The sequence below is a fragment of the Ictidomys tridecemlineatus genome, chromosome 11 (genome assembly GCF_052094955.1).
Source record: "Ictidomys tridecemlineatus isolate mIctTri1 chromosome 11, mIctTri1.hap1, whole genome shotgun sequence".
Taxonomy (NCBI): Eukaryota; Metazoa; Chordata; class Mammalia; order Rodentia; family Sciuridae; genus Ictidomys; species Ictidomys tridecemlineatus.
Window position 1 is genome coordinate 56,341,653 of NC_135487.1, and position 25,008 is coordinate 56,366,660.

The 25,008-nt window shown below is 35.5% G+C and overlaps 1 protein-coding gene across 4 annotated transcripts in view; it reads right to left on the reverse strand.

Annotated features, from left to right (window-relative positions):
- Positions 1-25,008, reverse strand: part of Negr1 (neuronal growth regulator 1) — a 789,855-nt gene that overhangs the window by 162,420 nt on the left and 602,427 nt on the right. For all 4 annotated transcript variants that reach the window (XM_040288864.2, XM_021731059.3, XM_040288863.2 and 1 more), the window contains one exon: positions 12,747-12,898. In XM_040288864.2, coding sequence (XP_040144798.1) covers positions 12,747-12,898 — 152 coding nt within the window. The remainder of the gene's footprint in view (positions 1-12,746; positions 12,899-25,008) is intronic.

The following is a 25,008-nucleotide window of genomic DNA, read 5'->3' on the forward strand; positions in this document are numbered from 1 at the left end:
GTGTTATTTTCATCTTAATTTTTATCATAAATAAAAATACTAACCCATATTTATGTTACAGTGATGCTCATAGTTGGAACACAACTCCATATGTCATATCACAGTTGAACTGCAACCATAGTTTGGTTACAGATTGTCAAAAATTAGTGAAAAGCACCTGTGAGAAGTAATCAGCTATCTAAGATTTACAATAGAGAAAACTGCATATTATGTTATTATTTGTAAATTTTGTTACACACATTCTTTATTTCAGTTAAATATATATCAATGCATCACTGAATATATAACAATAAAACCAGTAAAATATTAAGTCTGAATTTACATATGGAGAAGAGTTTGTAAGGTATAAAGTTGAATCTATTTGATAGTTGTTAGTATGTAAAATAAATATATGGAGATGGTATTGTGTAAGAGAAAGTGAAAGAGTTTTGTTAGAAGAGTGGAAGATGTGCAACTGGTATACAGCATAAGAGGAAAAACCATGAAGAATAGAAATGCATAAGAGAGACCTGTTGTGCCCAGAAGAGGATTTGTAATGTTTCTTACATATTTTAGAGATGAAGGGAGGGAGGTGTTTCACAGAATACAATTCTTTAGAAACCCAGTGAAGATTCTTTTGCTTCTCAGTAAATTTTTAACTTCTGCTTCTAGAACTACTGAATGCAAGCTCTTTGTGAATGTTCCCTCTATTTAATAGCAGCATATCATGTTGTCATATTTATTTCCTGTTAATTTTCATTTCTTCCAAATTTTAGAATCCATATTGAAGGATTAGAACTCATTTTTTTTCAAAGTCAGAAGACATTCTTTAGGGGAAGCAAAGTTTTCTCAAATCAAAACAAACATAAGAACAAGCAAACCAAATATCCTTTGGGCAACCAATTCTGTGACTAAGAATATTTTTGAAAAGTAAGCCTGCTTTTCCCCAGGAAGGTATGAAAAAAATCTTCCTGAAAATCTCAAGCAAAACCAAGTTGCTTCCCAAATTGGCCATTTGCACTCCAGGGCTAAAGCTGAAAACGCACAGAATTGCCTGAGTAATTCAATTGCAAGGAGAATCGATGGCAAGTGTGAATGCTGCCCTGGTCAAAGGTTGGCCCTTAGGCTGCAAACTTAAATCAATTTTGGGTAAGCTAAGTTTGATTACATTTTCAGTGATGAAGCTTTCAAAAGCAATTTTGAGCTTGCCTATTCAGAGGTGTTTGGGTTCTGTCACAAATCTACACTCGTGGTGAGAGAAACATCTATCTCTTTTGGTGATGATTAAGCCCTGGAGTTGAGGAGATGTGAGAGAAAGACAAACAAGAGGAGATTATACAGAAAATAAAAATAATGAAAAAATAGTGATTGAGAGGCAATCACTAATAATATATGAATCAGGAATGTGTCTAACCCTTTAAAATTTTATAATGATAACAAGAACAAGAGGGGGAAAATTAAATAAGGGAATAAAGAAAATAAATAATAGATGGGAATTAATCACGACGGTACCATGTGGCAGTGTAAAATTATTGCATCACATGAGGCCCATTCTCTCAGGTGAGGTTGGCAGGAGGAATATAGGAAAAATACAGGTGTTTCTGCAACGTGAAGCAAAATGGATGTAAGAAACGATGTCAAATATGATCTCCAACAGGCAAGATGCTAGCTTGAGGGAAATAAACCCTTTCAACTTACCTTCTAAGCCTGTGGAGTTGTTGTGCATCCACTGCTTATACAAGTCTTTCTAAAAATGTGTTTACTCAATTAATATTACTCAGGTTATAAACAGCACTTTGCTACAATTTTGTAAACATGCTGTTATATTCCAAACCATAGCCCTCCCAAGGATGATGACATTTTTTGAGAAAATACTAATTTCCCTATAGTAAAATCCACTATTGCTTAGAGTACATACTAGTATTCTGTCAGTTTTAGGGAAATAAGCTGTCTTGTCTTATGAAGTATTTCAGGGAACTTGTGATTCCCTCTAAGTGGACTCAGTAGTGACCCGAATGGTTCTTTGACAAGAATTATGATCTGCCTCACTAATTAGGCAGCTCCACATGTGCACTAATTGGACTGATTTTCAAAAATCAAAGAAGGAACTGAAGAGTATGCAGCTATCTAAAATCACATTTTAGAGCTAGGCAACTCAAATTGCCTCTTTGCCTTATAACTGCTGAAACACAAAGACGGCTGGGGAAAAAAAAAAAGGTAAAATTGGGAAAAATCCAGCCTCTTATAAATGTCTGGCTACAGCATAGGTGAAATAACATTTCCACACAGCAAGTCTTGCTTGATTTATTCTAATCTTATTTAAGTATATACTGGGCAGATAGCTAATTTGTGTCTCTATAGAGGGATCCCAATTGAATTACACTTATAAGGAAATCCGTCCCATGCTGAATAGACACATTCAATGAGGACATGCCATTTTTAGTCCCTTCCCCAGCAGTTTTATGGATACTAAAACTGAATTTACAGTGCTTTAGAGAAAGTGTGGCCCACTGAAATATCATTGCTTTCACAGTTAATTCCTCCTCTTCTGCCTTTATCTGGAACATCAAAATGGCAAAAAAAAAAAAAAAGTGCCAACTTCATTTAACTTTCTCTTTTGGTGGGATACTCCATTAATTATGCTTTATACTAACTAAGGAGAAATGGGAAGTTTAATAATTATGACGCCCAGCATTTTGTAATAATGATTTTTTTCCCCATGCACATCCTTGGGTCTTTTATTAAGGGCCACGTTTCCATTTTTTCAGAGAAAGAAATCTAAGTACAAAAGGAGGAGAGGGTAGCTTAGACTTCACCACCTTCTTATGTGCTCAAATCACTAGAGCATGCTTCAGATCTCCCCACAGCTATAAGGAAAACAGTGCATGTGTAAAGAGACTTCTCAGAAATAATGGGAAGGGAATCTCTAAGAGGACATCCTTATAAGCTCTCCCAGAGACATGACTAGGAATGGTATTATTGAAGGAAGTGTCTGCTAACACATTTTCTTTAGGCTGAGAATGTTGGCATGTTTTCATTTTTATAAAGCCCTAACAGCCAAAGCGCCATGCACACAAAGTTATATTTGACCTAACTTATTATAGGGTTAGGGCTGTGAAATAAAACAGCAAGCAAGAAGGTCAATTCCTAGTGCCTTTCCATAGGTTGCTGACCAACAGAATTGAAACTGAGAACATAAAGGAAATTTCCCTGGGGAGAAAAATTCTTTGTAGAGATGACAAAATGATTAGGCCAGCAGTGTTTTTGAACGAAACTTCATGGAAACTCACCGCAAAGCCAAATATATTAAAATACGTTTTTTTTTTCTGTCAATAAAAAATAATATTGAGTTCAATGACAAAATTGTACAGAAGGGAATATATTGCCAGCCTTTTTAGTTTTTTGAGTAAGTATAACTTTTTAAATAATATATGCATATGTATACATACATATATATTCACCACTATTTTTCTTTCTTAACTATATAGATTTTTTAGGATCTTAAGGCAGTACAGCTGAAAGAGAACTTAGAGTTCAGTTATTCTAGTCTTCTAATTTCATAGATAAGTAAACTCAGGTCAGAGAGTAAAGTGCTGAGGACCTTTCAATTTAAGGTCAGACTCCAAGGCTAGAGCTCTTGGTAAAATCTTATGTCTAAATTTGATCTTTCTATATATTTTTGGTACCTAATTCCCATAAGCTTATAGCATTCCAAGGCTGATCAACAACAGCAAATACCAAAGTTCCCTTCTCCCTTTGGTATTTACTGACCCTTCAGCTATGGGGATGTTCAGGCAGCATGAGAAGCTTGAAGATGCAGCTGTCAAATTGCCTCTTAACCTGAGAGAAACACAACAGCAGAGTAATTAATCTTTTACAACCTTCTCTATCAACCTGCACATTTTTTTTCACTCATTACAAATGAATGTTTATGTGCATGGCTGATTTAATTAAAAATTCTAATAAAAAGACAGTTTCATAACCATACATAGAGGTAGATAAAGAAATGAATCAAAGAATAAATGCTGTTAATTTGGATATACAGTGAAATACGGTTATAAAGTTATTCGGGTTATGTGGAAGTGAGCCTGCTTGTGACTATTACTCAACATTTAGGTTGTATATAATATCAGAAAGAAAAGGAAACTAACATTTAATGGGAACTTGTTTTGGATTAGGCCCCATATTGGCCATTTAGTATGTCCTATCTCATTTCATCTTCATGGAAACCCCTAAATATAAAGTATGCTTCTTTATTTTATAAGGGAGGTAAGTAAAGCTCAAATATTGAGACTGAGAGAACCATTCAGAATCTCTCAGGTGGGATTATGGTTTCAACTCAGCTTTGCTTGACTCAAAGCTATGTATGTGCTCACCTATATAGTAGGAAGTGTTGGAACAAAGGGAGGAAAACTGTTCTAGCTCTAGTTATGGGGTTTGATGTTGGGCTCCGACTCACCCCTTTGGGGCTTCAGTTTCCTCACCTAGTAAAGTGAAAGAATTGCTCTAGCCCACAAGTTTTCCAATCTAGTTCTCTGGAATTTGATTACACTTTGACGGGCTTCAATGTCACTGTGCAGTGTGATAGGGAGGAAAAAGATTTACCAGGGTTACCTCCAAGGAAACTGATCTATCTCCAATTCTCTCTTTGTTATACAGTCGTGTATAGCATAATGTGCTTTCAGCCAGTGATGGACTGCAGAGAAGACGCTGGCCCCATAAGATTATAATGGAGTTGAAAAATTCCTACAGTTTAGTGACATGGTAGCTATCACAACACCATAGCATAGTGCATCACTCAGATGCTGTAAATAAACCTACTATACTAATAGTATAAAAGTGTGGCACATAGAATTATGTACATTACATAATACCTGATAATGTTAATAAATGACTATGCTACTGGCTTATGTGCTCTACTATACATTTTGTCATTTATTATTTTAGAATGCACTTCTTCTATTTACAAAAAAAAAAAAAAAAAAAACTAGTGGCTGCAAAATAGTGTGTTGCATTACCCTAGAAGCATTTCATACATCTCAGGTGACTGTGTCTCTAGATCACATCATTCATTTCTCTTGCACTTGAATTAATCTCTGTTTTATTCATCATGGCTCCAAAGAAATACGCTATACCATGTAAGTGTGTGTGTGTGTGTGTGTGTGTGTGTGTGTGTACTAGGCTACACAATCTCAGTTTGAGTAAGTACATTCTATGTTGTTGGAATAATGATAGAATTGCCTAGTGATACTTTTCTTAGAACACATCCCCATTGTTAAGTGAATTTATGACTGAATAGTAGGGGTTTGCATTTGGGAGAAGACAGGATTTCACTGCTTTCTTAAAAGCTGAAATAAAATCAACTAGTAATATCTGAGTCACCATCTAGCTAGCTATAAAACTCTGTCAGTTGACATGTGCAACTAAAATGTTGATTGCATCTGTATTAGGTTTTCACTCATAGCTATTTGATGACCTTGAGAACCTCATTGTGACTTCTTCAATCTCAAACCTGTACGGTACATAATGACCATTTTGTACCTATCTTCCTAAAAATACACACGGGCCAGGCATGGTGGCACATGCCTGTAATCTTAGCAGTTTGGCAGGCTGAAGCAGGAGTATTGTTAGTTCAAAGCTAGCCTCAAAAACTTATTGAGGCACTTAGCAATTCAGTGAGATCCTGTCTCTAATTAAAATATAAAAAACAAAACAAAACAAAACAAAAAACCACACAGGTTCCAGGGGAAAGGGAAATCCTCTTCCTTGACTTAAACTCCATTCAGCAAATTTGTAAACACTCATTATTTGAGTAATATTTATTTCTCTGTGAGTGTTCTGTTGATAGTGTGTGTCACTTGATAGGCCTGCAGAAATATATCAGAATTTGCCTACAACTGCAAACAATTTCTGTTGAGCATTTATTATGAGAACATCAAGGGAAGTCAATAATCACTAAATCTAAATTTATTACTGCCTCTTTCAACCAGAATGAAAACCCTATCTTTTTTAAGTTTCAGGAGGGTATATCAGATTTGATTTAAAATATGAATCATTTAAATTTGTGGTATCTCCTTTCACATAGAATCAGAGTTCATTATAATAGAAAAAGCAAGAGAGCCTATACAGTAGCTTTCCAACATCTGGGGACATTTCAAGCTAGCAGAGTGCTGAAATATTATTTGCAAAAGGTAGAGTTCATTCCAGATTCAACAAATCAGTCAACAAATACTGTTTACTTGCATCAGTTGAATCTGAACAGGCAAAAGCTGTCATATTACCCAATTCTTACATTCTCTGGTTGCCTCTTCCATTTCCCTTTTAGATACAAGCTACTGACTTACTTTTTTTTTCAAAAGAGGAGGTATGTATCAAATTAAATAGGCAGTGAAGAAATATTCTTTAATATAAGAAGAGATTTTCTAGAGAAAATACTACTGACTCTGTAAAACACTGGAAGTTAGAACTTCATTATTTTATCCACAGCATAGCTAAGGCAGATAAAAGACAAAGTTTGGGTGAGTTCTTTGAAGGTTTTATATGTAATATTTTATGTGTATTATTCTGTGACAAATGCTTTGTTACTTTGGATAAATGCATATACACTCAAAGGCAGAAAGCCCCTATGGTATCCTTAGGACTTGTAATCCAGAAAAGGATTTGAAAGCATACTTTTGGGGACAAAGGGGATTTTGGTATGCACCCATTGTAGCAATACTATTATTTTATCTATTTGGGGACTATAAGGAGACACTTCATTTATATTAAGTCTAGATTTGTTTCAGATATTTTCATTTTTCAGGTCTTAGGTTATATTAAGCCAAAGTTGTGTACTTTGTTTATGTAACTCTCTTCTTTCTTAATTAATTATTCTTCCCAATTTCCCTTAAGATGGTGAGTTAAAGGATAACTGTTCTGATGTAAATATTTGTTGTTTTGTGAAAGTAAGAAAGAAAGCAAATACAATGTGTTTTACTTATAGAAATGACTTTATGTTTTTTAGGTACTGAATTCCTTCTTAAATGATGGTGTATATTTGATGAATTGGACCCATAGATGGCAGGATGGTACCATTTAGTTCATATTCTTAAAGAAACAGACATTGAAGAATCATCTATTCTGTTGCTCATATTCAAGAAGCAAAACACATAGGTGAAAAATAATAATAAAATAAATAACTCTGAGTTTCAAACTTTTACTTAATAAGGAGTTTTCAATAGTTGGCACATTGTCATCATCAATTATGATTTTTTTAAAGCTTTTTTTTTTTTTGCCCTGAGGGCTGATCTACACTGATATGCAGAATAGTCTTTCTCTTTACACTTCTAATTTTCACTTTTTTTAAATGCAGAAATGCTTCAGAATTTTTTAGACAGATGATCTAGATGATGAGAAATCTCTACCATGTGCTTTATTGTATTTTTCCACATTTTTTTTGCTTCTATCTTAGTTGACAAGGTATACTCTAGCTAAAGTAACTTAAAGTAGTCCCACTGATGAAATCACTACAATTTCTACTAAAAACAAAATTGTAGTCCCTTTTACAATTACAACCTAAAGCCTAAAGAGAAAGGGTTTGAAGATGACTTTGAGTTAAATCACAGGCCTTGCTAATTTCTTCAGGGCCTGAGAAAGATGTGAAAGAGGCAAACAAGCCAGAGATGAGGAAGGCTTGTGGAAAACCAGCAGGCAGAACAAGTTTATTTAACTGAAGCCCAAGTATTGTGTCTCTACAGGTCAGGTTCATGATCACACACAGCTACTGGACCTGCTAATGAGCAAAGTGGCCCGAGAAGACCAGCTTCAGGGCATCTAAGCACAGCAATGGTCTCATCTCCTTCCTAGAGTGGTTTATTTCTCAGCTCTTTGTTTCTTCATCCACGTATTCAACTTTAATCCATGGAAACCTATCTTCTACTCACAGTTTTCCACAGAGATCCTCTGGCACAGATCATCAATTGTTAGGCAGAAGTTGACTTTCAGACTTTTTCTGGCCTGATGCAGCAAAGGATACTGCTGCCCCACCATCCTTTCTGAAATAGTTTCCACCCATACCTTCCATAGCACTGAACCTCCTCTGGCATCTCCATTCACACACACTGAATCTGCATCCTTCTAGAGGATGCTCCTCCTCCTCTATCTGCTCTTCCATGCTGACTTTATTTGTATTTCTATCCTTTGTCACCTTTTCATGTCCATATTTTTACGAGAAATCTGATTTACTCACATGATTCAAATCACCACCTCCATTCTGATGACTTCTAAATCTATATCTCCATTCTGAACTTTACATTTAGCTACCTACTGGGCATTGCCTTAAACTGGATATGTCCAAAATTGAACTTATTCTCTTCTTTCAATCTCTACCTCCTTTTAAAAGCTAAAAGCCTGAATCCTTCTCTTAAGTTCTTATTTGGATTAATGTCACCCCAACTAAACATTAGGAATTATATAGCTTCCTGCAACTCCCTATCTGTTCTCTCGAATTTGGTCATCAACTCATATCTCCTAATTCCATCTCAACTCTCTCACATCTGCTCTTCTTTCTGTGCATTTAGTTTCTTTTGTTTTTATTATTCAAAGTTTTAGTATCTGGATTTGTCATCCAGATCGACTAAGAAAACAAATCTATTCATATCATTCATATCTTTCAGTGATTCTCCAAATCCAGAATAAAGTTCTTGTCCTAATCCATGCAAACTTGTCTAGCCTCATATCTCAGTACTTTCCTTCTCCTTGTTCTTTAACCATATGGAAATACCATTGTGTCTTCAAACACATTATTTCATCGCAACATGTCTTTACATGAACTGTTCCACACTAGCCATCCCCTCACTCTTTCATATCATTCTCATACCCAGGATCAACCCAATCATTTCCTTAGCTCATGTGGCATCTTCTCTATAGCTTTCCTTGAGTCATTGAAAGTTCTGTTTTGGAAAAATGAGACAATAATGGCTAAGATGTTACCATTCAAATATCAATATTAGATACTCTGGATGAGAATCCATTCATTATCCTTGAGATTTAGGCCTCTTCCCTACCTCACATAGTACCATTGTCTATGTTGCAATAGATTTGCCTGTTTTTTTCCTTCCTTCCTCTCAGCTGTCTGAGAACTCATTGAGATTGGGATTCTAGGCCAAAATCTAGCACAGTGATGTGCACATTGTAGGCAGTCAATATATATATATTTGACACGTTACCAGTTAATGAATTATCTGGCTCTCAAAATAGAATTGTGTTGGTTCTGCCTTTACTCTTTGAATCTCCTATCCGAACTGCTACACTGCAGGTATCATATTTAATCTTGAATTACTGCCACAAAGTCTGGTTAATGCACTAAGCAAATGATGGGATTAAATTAGAAGCTAGATCTGATACATTACTTCAAGTACAATGGTTTACAATATTGAATGCCTTTCTTTGTCCTGGGCTGAATGATAAGTGTATTAAATGAAACATCCCTAGTAGTTGATATCTTGAAAGGGGGTTGTTATTATTACCCTCCTTTTTCAAATGAGTTAACTGAAGATTTGGATTTTAGGTAACTTACATGAAGGCACACACAATTGATGTGTGAGGCGTGTGATCAACCAAGACCTACTTGACTCTCACTATGTGAAATGCACACATACCCCCATTCACACATTCTAAAGTTTTGTGTTTTCTTTATGATAATCTTAGTTATGACCTACAACTTTCCATTTATCTTTTTGATTATCTGGAAAATGTGAGTTATTACAAGCCAGAAGCAGATTGTAATAGTTGTAATAGTCTCAGGGTTTGTCCTAAGTAGTTTGAATGAACAGCTGATTCCTAGTGGCTACCACTTTGTTGGAGTTTGAGTGCTTGCTACTAATCAGCATTATAGCAGGTAGCCCACACTGCCAGTTACCCTGACTTTGACTTATTAACTGTTCAAGGACACAAGTCACAAAAACATGAAAAATTTCTTATTCAAAACATATGCCAAACAACATCATCTATACAGATGGTGGGTCCCTTGGTGTCTACCTCCTTTTCCCTGAACAAGAATTTGGGCAAGTTAGCATTATACACCCCATAACCTATAGAAAGCATTGACCTGTAACAAATGATAGAGGTTGTTTAGAAGGTCACAGGTCAATGTTGGATCAGTTTAGGACTTGTTTCTAGTGTTGGATCATTTTTCTAAAGGTTGAGCACTTTTCTCCTTCAGAGACTTTGAAGATGTGAGAGGAGTTCTTATGGAAGAAGATGTAGACATTTATTTTTAAAATAAATTTTCATATATTAAATAACATCCTAATTATTAAAGGAAAGTTGATGAAACCTACAGAAAGGACAATTATTTTATGCATAGAGATTTACGTTTTGAAGAGCATGTTGTAAATGATACAAATTATCTCTGACTTTCTTGATAGTTTTATGTTCATAAAGAGTGAAGTGTATTAGTTAAAAGCCTGGACTCTGCAGTCAGACTATCAGAATTTAAGTTTTCACTTTGTCACTTACCAACCACTTGGCCTTTGGCCATATTTATATTCTCTCTGTAAGTTTCCTTATCTTTGAGAGGGGAATTGTAGAATCTAACTTTAAATTATGTGAGAATTAAACAAATCCACATAAAGAAATTAGAATAGACCCAGAGTAAGCTAACAAGTGTTGTTTGTAATTACAATGATATTGCCTTGTATCTCTGGAGGTTGCAAGTACACATTCTGCGGCTGAAACACAGTTTACTCCTTCATTTACTCATTAATCCATTAATTCAACTATTTAGTGTTTAATTCATTTATTCACTAAATATTTACTAATCACCTATTAAATAGCAAGCACTGTGCTTGTTGGTAGGGGAGATAAAACGGTTTATCAGACATTGATTCTTCTCAAAGAACTCAGGGTTTGGCAGAAAGATTAAAATTATACAAAAATAACAGTGGGGGTGGGGATATAGCACAGTGCTAGAGTACCTGCCTGGTGTATGTGAAGCCCTGGGTTTAATCCCAGCACCACAAAAAATAAATACAATAATTATTATAGTACAAATAGAAATGCTTAGTGCAATGAGTACTTCAAAGGTGCATATGAGAGTTCTAAATAAATAGGAATTTCATCAAATATCATGGCTATGTTTGTAACTTCATACAAGATTTGTACATTTTGACTTTATTAACAAAATTTAAAAAGAAGTTTAGTGGTGTGTACTGCATCTCAATGGACAGAAAATCAGTGGTAGAGATTGTGAGATTCCATCCTAAATATTCCACATTTAGAAGCCTTTTGACAGCATATTATTTTCAGATGATAATGTTAAGGTTGTTAGAATAAAATAATCATTTTTAAATAAGTGACATTTGTTCTTAATTTGTCACATTCATTAATACTTCAGTTTTGAAGAATCAGGAAGTGATTTAGAAATTTAAATAGCAAAAAGTTAATATGTTATAAAGCCTTAAATTTTTTTAGCCTTTTAAATTCATTGATTCTTTTAGGCTCTTGAATATTTAAACTATGTAAAATATTAATAATATACCAAAGAAGTATCAATATTTATATTAAATTGGAATTCATACTGTTTTATAATATCTTCAATGGTTTCCCTTATTCATAATCATACTAAGTAAATCATTTTCAAGGACGACACTAGAGCAAGCATATTACACTATAGTTATTGCATGGCAAACAATGTCTTTCAAAATTTAACATTAAGAAATATCAAGCTAAAATTTAAAAAAAAACCTCTGTGATATAAACTCATATATTTTATTTTATATCTAAGACATGGCAATTCAAAGTTCATAAATCATGAAACTTACGATAATATATTTCCCATAGTAGGAACATTATATATTCTATCCCTGTTTCTACAAAATGGAAAAGATCATTTCCGTGATGAACTGCAGAGCATGTGTATTTTTCAGGGATAGCTTACTATCACAGGATGCTGATATAAATATACACGTCAGGTTACTGTAAAGTATTAAAGATAAATAAAAGGGTAATTCAGATAACTTTGTGGGATTGAACAGGGTGCTCTAGTTTTCTCTGAGCTTTTTAAGAAACACACACTTTGAAAATTAGAAATATTTTATAGTTGCAACCATTTTTTGCTTACTTGGCTTCTAAAACACACTAAAATTAATTGAAGAGGAAAACAGTATCAGGTTCTCTCCCTTTAACAGGTCCTTGTATTTGCTCTCTTATTCATTTCTAGTTTGCAGGAACTAACACACACTAGCAATGAAATATTTATTTTAGTGAGCTCTTAAGCTATATTCCAAAATACAGGCTTGAGTAAAAATGTTATCTGTATGAATTAAATATTTTGTTCACCATTACTTACTTACTATTTCATCTTATTTATGGCTTATGAAATTCTGGCTATCCAAAGATGAATGTCTAAAGAAAACTAACCAAGAGTAAAGCAAGCCATAAATAATTTATGCTTCAAGATAACACACTTTTTTAAAAAAACCCCAAATACAAACAAAACCCTATTAAAGCAGCTATCCTCAGTCAGAAGTCACATTTCTGTTAGCCCTATTATTTATGTATTATTTTTTCCTTAGCGCTAAGATATTTTTCTATGCACATGTAGACTCCTATAGGAATTACAAAATTTCACATGTCCCTATTGTTTGGGGACAAGGTTTTCTGTGTGTAAGGGATGTGTCACATCAGAATGAGTTCTACAACGTACATTCCACTCTTAGGTTTCATCTATGCCACTGCAGAGGCGCTGGGAGGCCCTGGGAGCACTTCTTCAGCACTGTATTACTTACGGTTAAGAGGCAGGCTCGCATTGGTTGTGCCGAGCTTGTTGGCAGCCACACAGGTATAGTTGCCGAAGTGCTCCTGTGTCACGTTGGTAACAGTGAGAATGGATCTTGTGCTAAAATTTTGAATAATAATTCCTTGTTGGCCATTGAAGAGCCTAGAAGACAAAATAAAGTCTAGGTAAATATGTATCGTGAACATGAGTTTCACATTTACCTTACATGGGGTAGGTATGCCAACCCATTGGCAGTTTGATAACACTGAGGTTAGGGTACAGATGATAACAATGTAATTATATTTTCCTTGCATTGCTAGACTGGAAGGAGGAGAGACTGCCTGACAGCTGCAGACTGTTCCTGTGGGATAATTTGTGCTACATAACAAACAGAGCTTGGATATCCACAGGCCCCATTGATGCACTGTTTTGTTTTATAGGAAATTAAACACAGCATAGTGATAGCAACTCATCTATTAAAGTCAAGACAGAGAAAAAGGAAGTAGATAAGAAGATGCCACTTAAGTTAGAAACTGATGGTTTCTAGGCAAGCTGGTTAGCGTATGTCCAGGCTGGTTCAGGTAACATAATTGGGCAAATCTCATGAAACTTAACCTTCCAACTATGATATGATATTCTAAGACCAAAATCAACATGATTTTACTATTGCCATGGACACCCTGATGGACAATTTCCTGGGTGGACAATAAACCTAGGAAGAGACAGTAGTATAGTGTTTAAAAGCTGAGTCACATCTTTACCATGTTTTCAGATTGTGCCCAAGAAAGTGCTTAAACCTCTCTGGGCTTCAATATGGGATTCAATTTAACTTGATTCTACCCTGACTTACTCAACAACTTCTCTCCACACTTAGTACCAGAGACCCTTATTCTCAAGTAGCATGGCTTCATGTCAGCACCTGTCATATCCACTCATTCTTTGTCTTCTTTCTTAATCTTCTCCCTGTCTCTTATACACTTTGTCTCTCTGCCAGTTCCCTCCTAGGCAGCCCCACCTTAAGATCTGTCTCTTTTTTCTTGTTTCTCCTTAAATGACTCTTCCTTCTCTGTATTCTTTTATTGCATTGTTCCCTCCAGCAGCTTCCATGTAAATAAGGTGTATTTTTTTTTTCAAAACAAAAAATTGAATTGTTTTAAACTCCTATAAAGGTAAGACCATGTGAATATAGTTTCTCTGATATTTGAATCATACCTAGTCCTTTATAGTGGTATTTAGGCACAAAGTAGCACAAAGGCCAATAGAGTCCAGATGATAGTCTCCCAACACAGGTGTTATTAAGTTCCTCTTCAGTGGCCTCTTTAAGATGTTTTCTCTCTAAACATGAATTCTTCTGCAATGAGGAGGCCAATGAGATATTAACTTCTCCCTGACTATTCCTAGATTTATTGTGAAAGAGACGTGCTGATGACAATATGGGCTATGTAAATTCATAGTACAAATGTCATGCTAGATTACCCTTTTCATTCATTGTGTTCAGTTTAGTACTAAACAAAGATACTAATAAATGGCATCCCCTGAGAGTGTCAGGTGAACTCCTTTGCCATGTGTTATGTAACTTGCACCTGGATTTAGATAAAATATACTATAGTTAAATTCAGATTAAAATAAGTAGTCATACTTGACTACTCTGGGAATAACTTGTAGTTCATATAATAGCTGAATCTGACTTATTGAAAACGTAAATTTTAATCAGATAAACAGAACTTTGAGTTGAATAAATATTGAACAAAGTTCAGCTTAAGCAATAAATCTAATGATCCCCAACTCTGATAAAAGAAAATAGGGCATCAGATATCATGAGTCTGGCAGCTTTTTCTCCTCTTTCTCATATTTCAAGACTATAAAACTTTGCTTTAATGTCCCACTGCATTTATTGCATAATTTTGTGCATTACATTAATAACTTTGTATCTAAGAAGTATACATCAGGCATAAAAATCATAGTTTTGTTGTCCTGCCAGCTTAAGCATTATGACTCAAGTCAATTTGCCAACATTTCTGTTATAGATACATTCCAGAGGATTTAGGAACCCTCTTGAAAGCTAACTCCTATTGTGCCCCATCTCTGAAAAAAACAAGATTGCTGTGGTGCTAAAAAATTAAGAAGGAGTTGACCAGATCTTCAATGATTAGACTCTGGGTCTAGCCCAAAAACTCAGACACTCCATCCTGCTATTGGCTTATTCTCCTAATGGTTCTTTCTGAGTTGGATTTTGATTCCCTGCCCTTAAACATATCTGAAGGAAAAGCTTCAGATGTTGCTGAGTCACACAGTGCATCCATGCTCTGTTTGGGAAAGCCTGTTTTGGACCTCTGGCCAGCAGTACTGCGTGTTTCTTTAACCGAGTGTCACTTAGCACTCCAACCCCAGCTAGTCAGATCAGCCACACAGGTGATTATGGGCAACAAAAATGAAAAACATCTTCCCTGGAGGGTTTTGTTTCCTCAGGTGAACTACCTGTCTGAGATTATCAGAGAAGTCCAAAGCTTACCTATCAGAGAAGTTTAAAGCTGACTCCTCAGACATTGCTCAAGACCCTACTTTTACCTGCTAGAGGACTGGGAGGGCCTTTGCAAAGCTGACTGTGAGGGAAAGTGACTTCTGAGAAGATGTACATCTCTAGAGGATGTTCTGTAATTTTCTTGAAAGGATCTGGGTTTGGGACTTTCTTAAATATTCAAATCAATTCAGAAAATATCCATTCCATTGTTATAAAGATGAGTTCTATGCTGACTGATTAGGGACTAGACAGGCAGCACATGAACTCTGCCCTTGAGAAGGTCAAAGTCAAGCAGAGGAGTCAGACATGGAAAGAGGCATTTTCTATAGATAAACACACCCACCCTGAGTTATTGGTTGTAGAAATTTGAGCCACACCTGGAAGTAGGTATGTCCTTAATCTGATTAAAAGCACATAATAAAAATGTTCTTTAATTGATGACATTTCTTTTTGAAACAGATTATTCCAAGATAACTGTCAGTAACGATACTTTCTACAAAAAGAATCATTCTCATATTGACTTACAGAATGAAAGATGCTGTCCTATAGCCTTTTATTTTTTTCTAAAAAAATGTTTTTTTCTACTGAGTTAGGAGTTAGACTTGGTATCCCTTTCTCTAGCAGCATGTGGCGCTTACTTGGAAATACCTGGTCACTCTTCTTTGTTGCACCTTCACCATAGGGAATATGGCTATAGATCCTTCTATTACTGTAGACCCTGCTGTCCTCTGCCTTCTGACACCAATAGAAGTTTGTCTCCATATCGAGGACCATTTCTCTTTTTCTTCCTTTGTCTTTTGCCAATGTCTCATAAATCTGTAAACTGCAGGCTATTTGCTTTGCCAGCAGATTCTGCCAGCTCATAAGTGACACAGCCCGACCCACTAACTAGCTCTGAATTAGAATAGTCCCCCTATATTTTTTAGTGTCAGTCAAAAGTAGCACATGGAAAGCATACTAATTACTAGGGATACTACATTTCAGACTCATGAAATGCTTACAGTCTTAATCTCCTGCAGGCTGTAGTTATGAAGGATGACCAGAAGAACCTATAGCAACATCACTATAGAAAATCTGACCACATAGCCATGAGTACCAATTGTTAAGATTGCAAAAATAAATGGAGAAGCTGCTCTGTACCTTATTCATTTTATACATAAATCTAGCTTTACTCAACATTTTGGGATTATTGTTCCCTATCTGTCTTTCTGGGTCAGAAATAATAATAAACAATATAGGCTCTGCATTATAATTATATTTCTAGTCTTTTCAGTGTGAGGAAGAAGGCTTTCTATATGTGGAAAATGGTAGTTGTTCTCAATACACTATGGCTGAAGTTATCTAACACTAAAAAAAAAAAAAATTTCAGCACTATACCCCCAAAATTTTCAATGTTAAGATTATAAGAAATTGACATTCAGAAAACATGTAAGCATTTTCAAATGTATATATCAATTAAACTTCACAGCAACTCTAGAATATTGGTGCTATGTAGTCCTGTTTTAAAGATGAGGAAATTGAAGTTTAGAGAGATGAATCTAATTTATCTTTTACCATCTGGTAATTAGCAGGTTGAAATGCAGGTCTTCTGACCATGGTATTCTCTCACAACAGCAGTTAGTCTTCAAATCATAAGGAGTAAACATGGATATTTGAAGTTTTGAGTATTTGCATTTGGAGATAGAAGTCAGAAATCTTGGTTCTTTAAGAAAATTGATTCGGGGCAGAGAAAAAAAAAAAAACAATGGATCTCAATAGCCAACTGGTGTGTGGCATCTGTGCCAAGAAAGTCAGGTTCCATCCAAGGATTGAGCGTAATGGGGTAGAAAGTCAAACAAACAAAAGCCTTCAATTCAGCTAGCTATCTGGATGAATCTGTCAGAGGTCTCATGACTATTTGGTTTTTAATTATGTCTTATAATAAAGCTTCTCAAAGTTGCTGCCATTAGCCTCTAGGGGAGTCAGGTTTTGGGGCTTCTTGAAACCTGAGATGAGAAGCACAAAATGGGTTTTCCTCTCCTTTCTCCTCCAATTCCCTCCCAGTCCTCATACCCTATGCATCAAACCCTATTATGGTTTGCTTCCCTTCCCCAGGTTCACTAAATATTTGCATGGTGGAACATCTCACCTCAGTGTGGATACTCTGAATGTAATCAAGAATGGCAAAGAATGCAACCTTAGTTAGGGGATAAGAATGCAATATTCTAGAATAATTCTAAAATCCTGTCTAAAGTTCAAGTTCTAGTGATGCTGTAGAGAGTGACTGCATTGTGTCTGACTTTGCCAAACCATAAGCATAATATCAAATACTTTTCTTTCTAATCTTATTTCAGTTCTAAGATTTCATATATCTGTGTGATTTTTGATTAATGTCCATCTTCCCTATTAGAGTGTAACTCCTTTATGGCAAGGTTTCTAAAGGGTTTTGCTACTTGTTGTATTCCAAACACATAGTATAATAGTGTTGGGCACTTAATAGGTAGGGACACAGTGAGTGCTGCATGCTTGACTCTCCATGTATTATGCTATTACATATTTTAATTCTTAGTTTTTTCATTTATGAAATGGGAAAAATGAACCCAGTAGCAAAATGTTAATGTAAGAATGTTTTAAAAATATATAATGTGTAATATCTATGCACATATATATCAAGTGCGGGAGGCACTAGATTATGATAGGTGATATTATTGTTCGATGATAGGGTCTGTTTCTTAGACAGAACAGATACATTTCCTCTCAGATGGCAGCCAAATATTAAATAGTGAGCATACAGGAAATTATTTTTAAAGAAAAGATCTGGAGAGTGACTGAAAAGATCATGGCATCATGATTCCAAGATGTGCCAAATTCAGTAACAATTACATGCACATTATCAACCTCATCTAGACTTTTCACAGATGTGCAGGGTAGATAACAGAAAAATAAGAGTAAAAAGGGGGAGGAATAAGAACTGCTGGAAACCAGAGAGAAATGAAAATTTATGTGAACATGCTGCTATAGCAACCTATTGGTTTATTGTGTTGCTTGATACTTAAGGCTTGAAAACAATATGATATCATTTATTCCTAGGAACAGACTGAAGAATATCATGCATCGCTGTCTTAGCCCCAAGGGGTATCTATCTTTAGTTGTGCATTTGAATAAATTAATGTTATTATAATACATTAGGATACTTTAATGATTCTAGACTTTATTAAGCTATTTAAAATGTATGTCTTGTTTATTTTATCAATTTTAATGAAATTCATAATTTTAGATAAGAGACTTTTGGACTGCTTTACTTGTGACAGTTTGATTCGCAGAGGGAGGATCATCCCTTTTAACCCTACATCAAATAAACAAAGGCTGCAGTGCAGGTGACAAGCCGTCCCTGACTGCGGTGAGTTCCCGTATCCCTGACAACCTGGCCTGCAACTGAATTTCTCCCCTCTGCTTGAACTGCTTTTCTAATATCAATATGTCCATGGTTTTAATGTCAAATTTCGTCCCACAGAATAATAACACAACCATTTTGGAAAGATTACGTTTCCAATAAAGGAAGACAGAATTCAGCGACAGAATCCACTTTCCTTTCCCCAAACATATGCTGGGTTTACAATGTCCCACCATCTAAAGTGACAGGATCTAGCTGTGTGAATACTTTGTTTTCCATCTGAGACTGAATTCAAATAAGAATGTCTCTACTTTATAATTATTAAAAGACTATAACTCATTCTTTCAACATTGTGTATTATTCATGCTAAATACTATGTCAGGTGTTGGGGATGTGATGGTGAACAAAGAGAATCCTCACTCCCAGGTAAGAGTTTAAAAGTGAGCTGGGACAAGTAAAAGAAGCTGAGGATGGTTTAATAAGTGCTTTGATAGAGATACCTCCCCAAATAGACAAGGCTCTGAGTGGCATTCCTGGAGAAGGGGACATCAGCATAGAGATTAAAGGACTAGTCAGTGAAGGCAGACAGCTCAGGGGAGCCAGGGATGGAAATGTGTGGAAAAGTTCTTAAGCAAAGGGGTCAACATGTGAAGAGGCATGAAAGAAAGCAAGCATGTGCAATTTGGGAACTGAAACTCTCTCACTATGGCCATGGTTCAAGTTGTGAGGTGCAAAATAACAAGATTCATAGCCAGAGAGGTAAACAAGGGCTACAGTGTGAAGGCCTTCCATGCCACATTCTGTGCTGTTAAAACTCTGTCCAGGGACAGTAAAGAACTATGAACAGGCCTCATGTATAAAGTGATAGGGTCAGATATTTATTTGTAATGATCATTAAATTTTAAGAAAGCAACCAAATTCCAGGTGTTTACTGGTGGATTCTATATACAATATTAATACCTGGATTCTAACCTGTCCTAAATCAAACTCATCATGGTTCTTCCCACACCATTTTTTCTTGTTTCAGCCTCCCTCATGGACTCACCATTCACTGTATTGTTTGGATAAAAAGCTGAAATTATGTTCAAATTGTCTTGCCCCATCTAAATGGTTACTGAAATAAATAAACACTACCACTTCTCTCTCTTGCTTTATAGTTGTACAGCCTGTACTCCACTTTGAGCTTTAGTTTACCTCTCCCATCCATTCCCCCAATTGCCTCAAGAAACATTCTGAGGGCTGGGGATGTGGCTCAAGCGGTAGCGCGCTCGCCTGGCATGCGTGCGGCCCGGGTTCGATCCTCAGCACCACATACCAACAAAAATGTTGTGTCTGCCGAGAACTAAAAAATAAATATTAAAAATTCTCTCTCTCTCTCTCTCTCTCTCTCTCTCTCTCTCTCTCTCTCTCCTCTCTCACTCTATCTTTAAAAAAAAAAAAAAAAAAGAAACATTCTGATAGGAACTGCATTGTTTACTACTTTGAGAAACCCTTCAATAGCTTCTGAATGCCACAGAATCCAGTCTGAATGCTTTACCACATTTCAGACTGTTCAAGCCTTTCTCTAAGGTGCCTTGCTAGTCTTACTTCTTATTACACCTGAATTCATATGTTGCATCCTAAGGCATTAAAAACAAAATCTCTATACAATGCTCACTTGAAATTGATCATGTTCTTCCCTTGCCCATGATTATTCTCAACCTCTTGTAATGGTTGAAAGTATTATTCAACATTTGGTGTCCAGCACGAAAGCTACCTTTGTCCTGAAGCATTCTTTAATCCTCTGATTTGAGCTGAAGGGACTCTTTCTTTCTGCGCACTTTCACAGGACTTGACTAAAAATTCCCTGAGGATTTTCTAAAGTGCTTATTTCATTTTATTGATTTTTATGACAAATTCTAAACTCTCTAAGTCAGGGAATGCAATATGGAGTTGGTCCACTTCCCTCTTTGCTTCACTGGCCCAGATTTTAAACATAATAATATGCATTTGTATCTCATATGGACATGTGCTGTCCAATTTCCAGTTGAGGAAATGCTCTGAGTTGCTTTGCATATTTATTCTTTACCTCCATGGACTCCACGGGAATGATGAGACTTGCACTGATAAGACACTGATGGTTAAAAGGAATGAAATACCATCAGAATCACATTACATTACATTACATAACATTACATAAAAATAAGATAATACTAAAAATGCATGATCCTTCAATGCAGGAACTTATTTGCTTTTCAAATTTTTCAAATTATCTCACAGATGATAAGTGCCCAAGGCATATTTGTTGAATGAAGAAGTAAAATCATAAGTTAGCAGGAAATTTTTCTTTTCTTTTCTTTTTTAGACCAGGTCTTACTTACTATGTTGCTAAGGTTGGCCTCAAACCCCTGAGCTCAACCCATTCTCTTTCCTCAGCTTCCCAAGGTGCTGGAACTAGGGTGCTTGTCAGAGCACCCAGCCCAGGAAAAATACACCTTTCTAAATCAAAACATGTAACTTCTAACTCTGGTAAGAATGATCTTATACATTAAAAGGTGAAAAGAGAGAGACAGAATATATTTCTTGTTCCTTCTGTATAATCAAAGTTGCAGTGTAAAATATAGGAGACATCCTGACATGGGAATCAGAAAATTTTATTTACTTCCCATTCTATTCTTAGGGATAGCTTATTCCTTAAGTATAAACTGGTTGGGATTATGCAAGGAATGGGTGAGATATGTAAGTATGTTGTAAAATTGCAAAGTCAGCAAGTAGGGTAAAAGTTGCATGCTGTTAAAATTGCCTTTGAAAAGTTCTTAAATGTCTTATTTTAAGTTATCATACTTTATAACAGTCTCCAAAATGGAGAGCAAAAATCCTAAAATGAGTAGAAAATGATGTGTTAGAGTTTGAGAAAATAACAAGAGTTCATTTATACTGTAATTTTATCTCATTTTTATAGTTTTGTCTACTGTATGGCATTTAACATTTATAATATAGTAGGATACAAATAAGTAAAAAAATAGAATGTGTATATCCTTAATTTTCCTAAAATTAAATTAAATTAAATCTTATTCATAGGTATACTCTAAAAAGCGTTGCTGACCACTGTTTGTCCATTATTGAGGAGCAGATGACATTGTTGTGTTGTTTTAGAACTATGATATTAAATATACACCTTCAATGTTAGACTCTCACAAGGAAGGGAGAGATACATACACTATTTGAGATATATCAGAGTGAGGAGCACTTGAACGAGCAGCAAGGTATGGACCTCCCAACATGTGTATTTTTCCAGCTTAGGTACTGATTAAAACACCAAGTTGTGCTCTGTATGGTACTTTACATGTTTATCTTCTCATGCTTTTTTTTTTTTAAATTCCTCTCTCAAGTAGCACCCCAGGTGTGAAGAGTTGATTCTTTGTAAGTGAAATATACAATGCAAACATTTTTTGCAAAGCTACCATATATAACAGTGTTTTGAAAATCCTAGTGCATTATACAAATATGATGAGTTCATAATTTTTGCGGGGGAGGGTACCAGGGGTTGAACTCTGGGGCACTCAACCACTAAGCCAAGTCCCCAACCCTATTTTATATTTTATTTAGAGACAGGGTCTCACTGAGTTGGCTTAGTGCCTGGCTTTTGCAGAGGCTGACTTTCAACTTGTGATCCTCCTGCCTCAGCCTCTCGAGCTGCTGGGATCACAGGTAAGTACTATTGTGCCTGGCATGAGTTGATAATTTTGACATGAATAAAGTACATGAGAAAGAGGATAACTGAAGACCCAAAGAAATATTTTAATTCATTCTGCTGATTTCCTTAAAAATTTAAGTAGAAAAGACACTCTTTACTAAATTCCTTCAACAGATGAAATTTATGGACTGCCTAGACAGTAGGCAGGAGGAGTCGGGTACAGTGCAGTGGTGCCCACCTATAATCTGAGCACTTGGGAGGCTGAGGCAGGAGGATCACTAGTTCAAAGTCAGCCTCAGCAAAAGCGAGGTGCTAAACAACTTAGTGAGATTCTGTTTACAAAAAAATACAAAATAGGGCTGAGGACGTTCTCAATAGTATAATGCCCCTGGGTTCAATCTCCCAGTACTCCCTCCAAAAAAAAAAAAAAAAAATAGAGTAGGCAGGAGGAGAGGAATGGTCACTGACATAATTATGATATCTCATATTATTACCTCTGTAAAGCCAGGAATAAAAAATCATCATTGTCTGACATGAAATCTCACATTCACCTGGTCATCTATGTGGTTGATTGTAGGTCCTGTCCAGTCTATATACTGTCTCCTGATATATATTATGTATGTTTGTTCATGCAGGCTTTAAATACATAAGTATCTTATCCTTTTCACCACGGTAAATTAGAAATAGTTATGACATTTTCTCTAAAAGTTTTGTAAAGAATGATTTATAAATGCATGGACTAAATTTGAACCATGCTACTTAAAAAGTCAAGATAGTATACTTGCCATACTATCAAATGCACAAGATTCCATTTTTAAGATGCATGTTAGTTTTTGACTAATACATTGATAATTTTTAATGTTTTATTATGTTTTTCATTCATAAGAGAAATTTCTATTTATGGTATTTATAACTTTTGCATTCCTATCTTGAATTATGATGAAGGATTAAAAAAGAAGCAATGTTGAAATTGATTTCCAAAATGCATTGCTATAATGGGCCCTTTGTGTAAGATCAGGCAAAGTGAATAAAATGATATTTTAAATTTAATTATTTAGTTAGCATTTTATTTTAATTGATGAGCAATTATTGTATATATTGGGGGCTACATTGTGATGCTTTCATATATTTATATATTGTGGAATGACTGAATCATATCTGCCCCATAAAAACTGGGAGCAGTTAAACTGGCCATAAGGAATCAGAAAGTGTAGTTTTCCAGGTGTCAGGTTTGAATTTCATGAAATCAAGAAGAGGAGGGAATTCATCCACATAAGCATATAGCAACATTTTGATCTAAGACAAGATTGTGATTCTGACTTCACAAAGTGATATATCACTCCCTCTTTTGAAGTACTTTTTGACATGTCAATCCATTACAATGTATGGTTTAACCTTAATCCCAGTAAACTGTACTGTTATTAAGCAATAGATTAATTTGATTTTATATCATTAGAGACTTTTTTGGCTTAAAATTACATTGGATGTTCTAGAATTGTCCTTTTATTGCATATAAGGAGTATATTTCTTCTTATCAACCTTCTCTGTTTTCAAGAGAAAAGGTTAAATTTTTGGCACTCCTTATAATGAATCGCAGAACTCTGATTTTACTAATCTTAAAACGTATAGACAGCGAAATTAAGACTACTGGGCCTGTCGCTGCTAGGTATGCTGAAAGAGATTAAAGAGTTAAATAATGACTACCTTATTCAAAAGAGTAATATTTTAATAATAACCATATAAATTTAGTCAGTGTCAAAATGCTTATATAAACAATGCAATAAACTAAATCAAATGTCTGATATTTCTGATATGAAAAACAATTAGTTTATAATAGAGATACGTTAGGAGCTATCTTTGAAGATGGCATCCAATAATTCTTATCTCTTGATATTCATGTCCCTGCATTGTCCCCTCCCTCATTAAAGAGAGTTGTCCTGTGCAGCAATAAGACATTGCATATAAAACACAGCATGCCTCTGTGACCAGGTCATAAAAGATAAAGCAGCTTCTACTTTGCTATCTCTGGAATCACTAATTCTGGAGGAAGCCCATTGCCATGTTAGGAAGACATTTAGGTAGCCTTATGAAGATATCCACATGGCAATTACCTGAGGCCATCTACCAACAGCTATCACCAGGACTACGTTGCTGGGCATATGGGATGAACTCATTGAGAAGCAGATCCTCCAGCCCAAACCAGCCTTAGTATGGCCAGCGGCATGTGGTTTCTTGATGGCAACCTTCTGAGAGCCCCTGAGCCATAACCAACAAGTCAAACTACTCCTGGATTCCTGACCACAGGAACTGTTAATCTATTATATTTAAGTTTATTTTGTTAATTAGTGATAGATAACTAACAATGACAGCTGATACAAGGGAAAGAATGTGGGGCTGGCTGTGAGGTTGACAAATCTAAAATGTGTTTTGAAAGCAACTTAAAGTGAATGCTCTTGGACTGGTTATTTTAACTCCCCTGTGTCTTAAATTTTTCATCAGTAAATCTTAACTCATAGAGGTGTGTAGAATAAATGAGAAAAAAGAATTTAAAGACCTGGAAAGTGTTTTTTTCTCCTTAAGAATATAGTTCTTTCTTTTCTTTAAAGTGGGCTTAATTTTATAGAGTTTCTTTTTAAAAAGGGTTTCAAGCTGATTATTTTCAGCACATAGAAAATGGACTTTACAGGGTGAAGAACTGCATG